Source organism: Denticeps clupeoides, chromosome 3 (assembly GCF_900700375.1).
Source record: "Denticeps clupeoides chromosome 3, fDenClu1.1, whole genome shotgun sequence".
In the NCBI taxonomy this organism is placed as follows: Eukaryota; Metazoa; Chordata; class Actinopteri; order Clupeiformes; family Denticipitidae; genus Denticeps; species Denticeps clupeoides.
Genome location: NC_041709.1, coordinates 12976715 through 12987656, shown reverse-complemented (window position 1 = coordinate 12987656; position 10942 = coordinate 12976715). Strand labels below are relative to the sequence as shown.

Genomic DNA, 10942 nt, shown 5'->3' with positions numbered 1-10942 from the left:
GAACAAATGGGTTCTAACGTAAAGACAAATATTAATTTGGAGAGAAGATCAGGGATAGAGGAAGCTGGATCTAGAACAAAATCCACATGAGAGTAAAATACTCTCTATACTCTCTCTATATACTATATATAGCGAGAGTTGTTTTTTATCTGACCAGTTTTTATCTTTTCATCAATTTTGGAGGGATGGTAGCAGTCTACTAAGTAACACACCATAACACCACAAAGTCACAGGTTCAAACCCCACTTACTACCATTGTGTCCCAGAGCAAGACACTAAACCCTGAGTGTCTCCAGGGGGACTGTCCCTGCAACTACTGATTGCAAGTCGCTCTGGACAAGGACGTCTTATAAATGCTGTATTTGTAAATCCAATTGAGGGATGTCCAGTTCTTACTAAAGTCACTGTTGCCTCATATTTTCTACATTTTTGATGAGTGTCTTCTCTGTGTTCCATGGTAAAGGGAAAAATGAATATGATCCCTTAAATGCTTTGTAAGCTCTCAGGGAACCATGGCATTTGTTTTAGCAGACAAACTAGTTAACGTCATGAAAATTCTACTGGACTTAATTTGGGGTTAATCAGGGCCTCTTTAATTGAAGTGTGAACCCAGTAATTAAATTAAATAAAATGAAATCAAAATGTGCTTCAACAAAGTATTATTTTAAGTACGTGCACACTAATGCCAACAGCGTATTGTGCATTTATGTTTTTTGTCATTTTTTACTGACTATTGCTTGTTTTTCCCAGTGGAAATGTATGTTACACCACTGACATTGCTGCCTCGTTCCTGCTCAACTTTTAATGAACTTCACCTTTGTGTGTTAGAGTTTTATGACTGTAAATTATTGCTTTAATTTAAAATTGGTATAATTAATTTAAAAACACAGCTCCAGAAAAGCCAACATGATCAACACGGACAATCATGATCTCATGAACACTTTCTGGGCAACCAGCTTAACCAGCTAGACCAGCAGGTGACCAACAATGATGAACAAGTTGAGGATTTCGAGGGGAATCTAAATCAGCTCTGTAAACAGAGTGGGTTATCGGACACTCCAGGAGGACAGCAGGCCCATCTAATCACGCGAATTGTACATCTGAGGACCATCTGAGTTTTCTGCCCCTATCCGGGCTCTGCCGTATTTAGCCTTTATCCGAGAAAACAGCCAAACTCCTGTTACTGTTTTGGGAGTTCCTGGTGCAACAGATCACTTTCACACATACCACAGAGCCGAGTCAGGGAAAAATCGCATGCCAGCAATACTTCAGAAGGTGTTCCTAAACAATGTACCTGCCCAGTTCAGGCATTTTTAATGCCTTTGTCCCCCCAAAAAATGTCATTTTGGATTTTTAAATATATATTTACAAACACACACACACACACATATAAATACAATATGAACATTTCAACACCATTCTGACATTGTGTTAATATCAGACTCCATTTACCTGTTTTTTTTGTGTGTGAATTGTATTCTCTGTGTTTGTTACCTGTATTTGAGTAAAAAGATTTTTATCAGTCGGTCAATCATAAATAGCGTTTATATATAGGGTGCTGGTGGACAGGTAATGAATTGAATTAACAGTCATTTCAGACACATATGAAGTGCACTGGCAGTTTAGAGGAAATGCACCTCTTTTTATTTCCAGGCAGTGGTCACAGGGACAGTCCACTTGGACCACGGGGACACCCCACTAGTCGGTGCGGTTTGAACCTGTGGACGTCCTGGGAAAGGTCCTGATATGACGTGCTTGTATAAAGTGCAACGCTGTGGGAAACAATGTGGAACATTCCGGACATTTTTGATCCCTGTGAACCCAGCCAAACATGGTGAAGCCGAACATCCGTTTTTCCACCCAGCGAGGGTGGGGGGGCCGCTGACGGGAAGCCGCTGTTCCCGGAGCGCCGCCACGCCCCCCTGCCCTTCCCAGCCACGCCCTCCACGTGAGCGCGCCGAAGGGCGTGGCCGCCCGCAGGTGCGCGCGCCCCGACGCGCCTCTAGCCGCGGAGGCTCGGGCGCGGACGCCAGTTTCCGAGCGGCTGGACAGCGGGCCGGGCTGCAGGTAAACCCGGCGCTCCGACGCGGTCTTTCCGTCTCGCTAAACGTGCCTGAAACGTGCGGACATTTGACTGAACGCTTGTGTGGACTTGTCCTGAGCGACTTGTTATCGCTAGAAACAGGGACACGGTGGTGGTGAGTGGGATTCGAACCTGCGACTGGTGCACACAACGCTTCTGTTAGAGAGACAGACAGACAGACATCAGGCTCCTGTCTGTATCTTTTCATGTGTCGCCTGATTGGGTCAATTCGGAGGTGGGCTGGAGGTGTGATGTTAAGTTGTGACTGTAAATACTGGTTTTTAATATAATTCCATTTTAGTAGAAGATACTATAGGAGTAGCAACAAGAACATCAGCTTAGAACACATGACCCAGAGTGACGAGATTTCCATTTACAGAAAGAACTGAAAATATTCCTTCAAACACCTTCCTTCAAATCCGAATCCATGCCTGGATTTCCACCTCCCCAGGAGAAGAACCCTGTTCTCAGAACAGTGGCTCTTAATCCTGTGGCGGGCTGAAACCAGGGTGGGTTGGAATGAGGGTCCTCCAGGAACGAGACTGAGAGTCTCCATCCAAGCTTGTCTGTGTCTGTCCTTTTCTTATGAACATTTTCTTATGAAAATCAAACGCTGGTGTCTCAAGGTCAGTGGCTTGGGTGCATAAACAGGGGTTCCCAGTGACGTGAGGCAAAAGTTGTTTAATGGGGTTCACGGTCTTCACTTTATTCTCAAGTCACCAGACCAGAAGAACTTGAACAGGACTGGCTCATGTGGAGGCAGCAAACCTTTTTTTTTTTTTTTAGCTTGATGACCAGAGTGCCAACAAAAAGCACAAGGGATTAGTTCTGAAGGAGGGGCCTTTTGTTTCTGTGCAGCTCCCGTAGAAAAGCTCTCAGCACTAGCTCTTGCAATCTGCTGGCTAGCAGCTCCTTCTCTTCTTGTGGTTCTTGTTGGATATGAGATTATTTATTTATGGCGTCCTTTTCTGATTTTGCCTGCAAATTTGGCATTTAGGCGTTGGCCAGCTATGGTTCCGAGCAGGGAGGACACGCCTTGCGTTTGCGCTGATGAGGTTTTATAAGAACCTGCCCAGGATAAACGCTCAGTACAAGGACAGTACACTGTCACTCTGAGGAACACTCCCTGATACCAGCATTTCCTCAGAAGGTGATATGTCAAAGAGTGACAGCTGAAGAGACGGGAAAAAAAAGACACACACAGTCCTGTAAATCCAGAGGTCCGAACATCCTCATTGGCAGCATCACTTGTTACGCCATGTCTACTTGTGGATTCTTCTAAAATGACATCATCTCAGATGAATCATAAAAGGCGTCTGAAAGCTGGTTGCTATCATGTGTTGAGGATGTGTTGAGAGAAAGTGAGACAATTTAGCGGTTAGCCACTAAAATAATGGGGCAGTGGTTGGCGTGGGGGGGGTAAAGAAACATACTCGTAATTGGAAGGTTGCCAAATCCCGAACCGCCAAGGTGCCACTGAGTAAAGTACCCTCCCTACACACTACTCCCCAGGCACCGTACATGGCTGCCCACTGGTCACTAAGGGTGACCCAGCAAGCACGTCAAAGTGGGGCCCATTTGGGCTGGAGATGGGCTGGCGTGGTCTAGCCCAACTGGGTTCCGTTTAATTTTGTCCGGATTCTACGGTGGCCCAAGCCCAGATGGGCTTTAGATGGGCATCACATGGGCCCTGGCTTAAACCTACATGGGCCTTGTAGGAACACAAATGTTCCTTCAAGAGGTTTCCAGCAGTGTATAGATCAGGCTTGTAAATTAAATTACTTTATTAATTAAACTAAACCCATATGGGGAGAAAGAGTCCTCCCTGAGCCGCTCATGAAAAAGACTCAGACCAACGTGGACCTCACTGGCTTTACACTCTTAAATTAAAGTTGTGTGTTTGTGGCTCTGTTCTGCTTGTAGAACTTAAGAAGCCAAACCAATTCTTGCTGATTCTTTAATTTCTTTTTCTTGAAGGCAACAATGTATTCACTTAAAATGACAAAAAGTCACCTTAATCCTCTAATTAAGTGTAATTAGGTAGTATTACCAGTTTTGGTGCAGAGGATAAAACTGATAAACGAGCTTTACCACTTAAAACAGAAATGTTGTTGATCTGAGTATTTTACATGACGGTGGGTAAATCAGGGTAGATCCTGCACCTCATATGGGTTCAGATTAAAGTGGGGCTAATATGGACCAACCATATGTAACCTGGGGAGGGGCAGAGTCGCTGTAATTTAAAACTAATTAGAGTCGGTTTTACATATATAATTCTGATACTGATTGAGACAGTATTAAGTCTCAGAAGCATTAAAGTACCCTGGTGGTTTTACCGTGGAACTACAAGGAGAAGTAATGTAATAATCAACAAGAGATATTTCTGCTTCTTACAGGAACATGTTCCTTAATTTCTACAAGCAGAACAACTGGCACACAACTTTAATATAAAAAGAGAAAATCCAGCGAGGTCCGTGGTGGTCCAAGTGTTTTTCATGACTGTGGGTAAATCAGGGCAAATTTTCCTTGCCCACATGGACCCACCGTGGAACCGGCAGACAAAATGAACTGGGACCCAGTTGGGCAGACCACTCCTGCCCATATACAACCTGTATGGGCCCCACATGAACATGTGAACAGGCGATTGGTTAAATGCAGAGGACACATGTCATTGTGCACTGTGTTATGTGTTGTGTTTCACAATGACAATCACTGCACTTTCACTCGCTTTTACTTTAATGTGTACAGAAAAAGGTATTTTCTGACCTCCATCAAGGTATACGTGCAGCTCCAATGACGGGCATTGCTGTCAGTCTACTCAGTGTTACGTGGCGCATTTGAAGTGACAATGCAGAGTGTGTGTGGCATCCATACCGGCCCGGTGTGTCCCACAGAGATAGTGTGTCAGCGCATCCTCTTCATTAGACAGGAAGAGCTTTGAAACCCATGATCAGCATTCAGTCTCCTGGTCTTACTTACACTGAGCGATTTTTCCTGAGGCGGGATAAGCCAGCAGGTACTTTGTTCAGTTATAGATGGGTGGATAGACATATAGATAGATAGATAGAGAGCTGGGACATTCTGCAGAGCAACATAGTTGTACAGCTCCGTGTGTGGGACGTAACTCAGCGTCTTGAACAGTGCTGCCTGGGAAAGTCAAGCTGTCTGCAGCTCAGGCATTTCTAAAATGAAGGTGTAGTCATAGTTAGAATATCTTCAATTCATGATAAGAATTAGCGGTTTTTAAAAAGTCACACGCAGTCTGTGTGTAATTTTGCCTACACACGATAACCGTATTGTTTTCTCTCTTCTGCACTTTTTTGAATGATTAAATTGCCTTAAACCGTAACTGCATACCCTGGCTTTATTGTCGCTACTTGTCAGGCTTTCATGGAGTTGCTGGCTGTTGCTTCATACCTGCAGCGATACTGTGAAGTAACCCATTGAGTTTAAATTAATCACTAACTTAAGATCAGCAGCTCATGCCTCCGCACTCTCTTCAAGTTTCAAGATTCAGACCTCTTAAGAAATGTCATCTTGTGTATAGTGTTCCAGGAACAAATAATTTCTTCTCACATAAGCAGGGGAGATGAGCTGGTTGTTAAGTAGCACCGCAGCATTTCTGAGAGTCGCGCTGTATTAACTGTGACAATGACCAACCTCACACGGCTCGCCGGTGCTCACAGGCTGCTGGGGGAAGTTGTTTTACGGCATCTCAGGTACGCCTCCGCTGACTGCCGCATTTTTCTGCGACGGGTTTACTGGCCGATTGTTTAAACCCTGTGGCATGCGTGTTTCTGTTGTCAAGGCCTGTCATTTTAGTGTCATGTCTTGGTCATAGTCATTGGTTGGCTTATGAACTGTTTTGGCTTGTGGTTTGTGGCTGGCAATTTTGTTTCTTTTGTTCTAAAAATGCTTTTTTGTTTCTTACTTTTAACACTACTCTTATTGAGTAATATTGAAACATGAGACAGCATTCATTATACTTTACCAAGTCAGTTAGGTATAGTTTGGTATTTTATATGACATAAAAAACTGCAGTGAAAAAGTCTAGTATTTACAATGAACTGTAAACATGTCCAATATAGATTTGGTCCAGTGTGTCTGTGGAGTTTAAAATGTGACCTGAGATACATTATCATTTTACACTTATATTTATCATGCACCCTTATCCAGAGCGACTTACAATCAGTAGTTACAGGGACAGTCCCACCTGAGACATTCGGGGTTAAGCGTCTTGCTCAGGGACACAATGGTATTAAGTGGGGTTTGACTTTGTGGTCTTCTGGTTCATAGGCGAGTGTCTAGACCACTAACCTACTAGGCTGTTGGATATCTTTCTTATGTAAGCATGCTTCATTAAAAGTATTAAATAAATAAAATCTGCTTCTGTCTGTCACTTTCTTGTCTTTTTTTTTTTTGTCCTGAGCTGTCTGTATTGTCTTTATTTTGTGTTTATATCTGGCAGCCCCCTTTGTTGTAACCCTTCAGGTCTCATCTTTACTTGTAAGACTTGGAGTTCCTCCAAGATCTTGTCTGATTTTTTATTTTTTGTAGTTAAGCCTTCAGGGGCTCATCTTTGCACACGCGTGTGTGTCTTTAATAGACTGTTTGAGGACCGTGTAAAACCCTGTGATCTCTGAGGTGGGCGGTCCCCAACCAGGACCGAGCATGTGTGCAAAATGTCATCTGTCATTTAGGCTCCCTATTGCTTATAGGGGTGTTAGAGCCACATGCCTGAGCTCATCGCCCCCATCATGATGTAAACGGGCAAGTACAGTTCATTCCAAACCTCGACCATTTAAACACCTCTCTGCTTACCTCAGCACGAGGCCATGCCAACATGCTCTACTCAACAGATTTCGTTATTTTCGCTGTTCGTGCGGGTTTGTGTTTGTAAGATTTTAAGGTTTTAAGATTGGTCAGTTGTGGTTCACGTTTTATGCACCATTAACTGTATCTTATCTGGGTACAATGTTCGCGTTTGTGTGAGACCTGGTATTTGTCCCCCAGGTAAAGTGCACATCTGAGGAATGTGCGGTGTTTTTGTCCACTGAATGGTGGAATGTAGTCACTTATTAACATCATTGAAATACTAGAGTAATTGTTTTCTTAATGTCGCTTTCACTCACTAGGCTTTATTGTGCAGTGTGTTGTGGTGCAACATATTTTGTGTTCTATTATTTCCATCTGTGAGCAGATATGTGAAACATTTTCTGCGACATTACAGCAATCTACGAGACATTGTCACCTCATGCTTCATAGCACAGGTCTTCAGGTTTTGGACAATCTCTGGAGGGTTATTAAGGTCAAAGGGAGACTATAAAAATATGAATTAATAAATATACATGTGCAAGCAGTGTGACCCCAAGTGACAGTGCCATGGGAGTGGTTCACGAGTTGCAGATCAACCTTGGATCTCCTGGTCTTCTGCGCATGACGTTGAGCTGAATTCCTGATGTCTTATTCATGCCGTCATGGCAACAGGACAGAGGTCAGAAAGCCCTAGATGCTTGCTGAAATGTGTGGCCTGGCATGGTGACACCGGCCAATGATTGCTCTCTGGCCTGTGGTGTGATACATGTTCATTAATTCAACTGTTCTATGGGTGAACACCTTCTCCCATGACTCTCCTCTAAAACCAGGACTTGAAGGTTTGTGCGAGTGTGGCTTTAGGCTGCTGGTGAGGTTGTCTTCACAGCCTGTCTTCATCACCTGTCCAGGACACTTGGTGTTCTTTCCAGTTCGTCCCCAATGATGCGCCAGTAGTCACTGCCCAGTTTTTCCTACTTCTTCCTCAGTTCACTTGCTGCCTGAAAGTCGATGGTTAAAACACACACAGATCACACACCATCGACCGTTGTTGTGATCAGGTTAGCACTCCACAGGCCTTAGTAGCTGAAAGTTGGCAGTAGGACAGAAGGTCATTGAGTGACTTATTTTATATATGTTTTTAATGCTAGGTTTAGAGGGCCTGACCCAGGAGAACTGTGTGTAAAACTCTTCTTCTTTTAATATTATTGGTTTATTCGACAGTTTGTTTACAGTCAATCTCTTTTTAATGAACAAACCAGCGAACCAAGAACAGCTAAACAGAGCCTGAGGCGAGACAAGCGAGAGCCGCTCGTAATGGAGTCCGGGGAGAGGTCGCTTCTGCTGCATTTCAGGCAGCTCAGGGAATTATTTCCACTTCATCAACAGGAAGCTGTTATTAAATCATTCATTTGTAAAGTCGATAAGAAATGTCTTATTATTTGGAGATTTTTTCACTGATTATTTTAGTCCCTTTTAGTCACCTCTCTGTCCTCTGTTGCCTCTCCAGTCGCGTTAAACATCTAACCCCTGCATTAGTTAAGTCTGCAGTAAACATTATCGCTGGCTACACCCTTCCTTTTAAAGAAAACGTATAAAGAAGAACCCATAAAAATACCGCCTATCTATCTTCCTGCTGCCTTTGATTGTGTAAATCTGACATTTGCCCCCTTGCCACGTTCGGGCGGGGGTACCGGGCTGAGCGAATGGAGGCGGGAGGTGAATGTTTTGCAATCAGGGCTCGGAGTGGGAGCAGCACTCCCAGCGGCCATCAGCACTGAGTCACGGAGAGAGAGAGAGAGAAAGTGAGAGAGGTGCGGCGGAGCGGACACAGACCTGCCACACCCTCGCCTGCCTGTCTGGGTGTGGTTCATGTTTGATCAGTTGTTACTGGTGGGTTTAAAGCTTAAAGCAACATGTGTGCATGTGTCATCTTATACCTGTACACACAATTAATTCTATATATTTTAATGCATTTCCCATATTAGTAATATTACGGTAATATATGTCACCTTTCTGACTGTCATGAAATGACACCTTGAATGAATGATTTATCTTGATCTGTTTGTTTTGCGATCTCTGTCGATATAGATGTGTATGATGTATAGATTAGGATTAAATCCTGTGAAGTAGATCTCTATATATAGTTCTATATAGTTTTGTAGGTAAATGAAGTGACCAGAAAAACGAGTTGCTCCTCCCCTCCACCTCTCTGCTGTGCATCTGTTGTTTGTTTTTTCTCTTTTTTCGGGAGGAACCTTCATGCTTGGACAGGCCAGTTTTACCTGCCAAAGGAGAGTGGTAATAATCAACCCAGCTTTTCTTTACTCCTTTTCTCTGTCTGTCCAGTCAGACCGACCGCTGAGAGGCTGTTTGCTTTCAAAGCACGAATTGTCTGTAAATCTGAATCAGATGGAGGAGGATCAGGCGCTTGATCATATGACAACTGTACATTATCCAGCAATGTGAAACGGTAGCTGTACCCACATGGCGGGGGCATCAGCAGGAGGCAGGTACAGAAATGTGCATAACTAGAAGCCCTGGTGGTGGACTGGGCAAAGAAAGGGGACGGTAAAAGATTAAGGAAATGCTGTTGAATCCGACTGAATGTGTTTCATGCTCTCTACAGATATTTAGGTGTTTGTTGTGCAAATGGAATATTATGTTATTTAAAAAAAAAAAAAGAATCAATAACATCTTTCTTTAAAATGAGTGATCTTAAAAGATTGGCTGTGAGATGTGATTGTCAGTTGGGGTGGAAACAGGGATGTATCAGAGACAGGATGGTTGTGGGGTGTGCTCAACAAAACTCAACTATTGATCTGTGTGTGTTTTAACACACATACAATATTTGTGTTTCTAAAAAGACTATTTTAAACAGCCTCATGCGATATATGACATTCGCGGGAGAAAGTTCATTCATTTGACTGTGATACAGGGCGTCTAGATCTTAAATCAACACTGTCCTCCTTTCAAGACAGACAGCATGGGTGACAGTCACCCTGTCAGTGGGGAAGGGGTGCAGAAAGCAGAGCTGTGTCCGAGAGGGGAGAAGGGTAATAAATCTAGACCTTTTCCCCTTCACTGATAGGAAGGTCATAAACTGATCAAACGTCTTTTTCACATTGACAGGATTTTTGACATGAAGTGCCTGATAAGTACTACTGCCAGGGGTCTTGCACAATTGTCCACTTGTGCATTTAAAAAATTGTATTAGGCACACTTGCTCATACTTTCATCTGTTTTGTTTTTTGAGTTTGTGTTGCCATGCAACACAAGTTCCTTTGCCCTCTGGTCTGCAATGCCCATTGCCATTTTTGGTGAAACCATCCTCCCTGCATTCTTGTGGTCTTTGTTCAGAAATTGCTTGGCCTTTTGCTGGTTTTCATTTTGTTCGAGATTTTGCTTTAGAACTGTAATCGTTTTCAGCGTCCACATGCTAGTCTGTGTGCGAGAGAGTAGTAGTGTAGTGTGTGTTTCTCTCAAGTCCCCGATACATCCGTGTACTTCTCAGCAAGAAGCCAGAATTTAATTTCAGAGACACGCCCTTCACCTCTCAATGGCCTCTAAATGTCAGGATTACTGCAGCCTTTTAGCACCTTCAAAGCCCCGCCGAGTTAACTTCTCTGGAGATCATTCTAACACAATCAACTAACCCCTCTACACACATAACACACTTTTCATTTACTCCAAGGGAGACCTTGCAAAATACTCAGTCAAGCTGTCCTTGTCCAAATACATACACTCTGTTCAACTACTGTTCACACCCAGGCTATCTAGTGTGCAGGCATCCGGGGCAGTGGGCCGTCCTCGGGGGGGGCTGGCGGTGGGGTGGGCGGGTTGAGCGGTCACTTGTTCACACAGCAACAGGGAAAACACTGGCAAGTCGGTTGAAAATCCCTTCTCTCAGATTTCCGGAGCTTTCCTGGCTCCTTGCTCCCAGATATGTCCTCTCCGGACTTTACTGGATCATATGTGAGTATTTCAGCGGCTCCTCAGATCATTGCAGAGACCTGCAGGTAAGCCTGTATTAACAAGCGGCCAATT

At 43.8% G+C, this 10942-nt stretch overlaps 1 protein-coding gene across 1 annotated transcript in view; it reads left to right on the top strand.

Annotated features, from left to right (window-relative positions):
* The first annotated feature begins 1746 nt into the window (after positions 1-1746).
* LOC114787137 (rootletin) overlaps positions 1747-10942 on the top strand; it is a 29444-nt gene continuing 20248 nt past the window's right edge. Inside the window, exon 1 of the mRNA XM_028974933.1 lies at positions 1747-2067. Within this exon, the coding sequence (XP_028830766.1) occupies positions 1747-2067 (321 nt within the window). The remainder of the gene's footprint in view (positions 2068-10942) is intronic.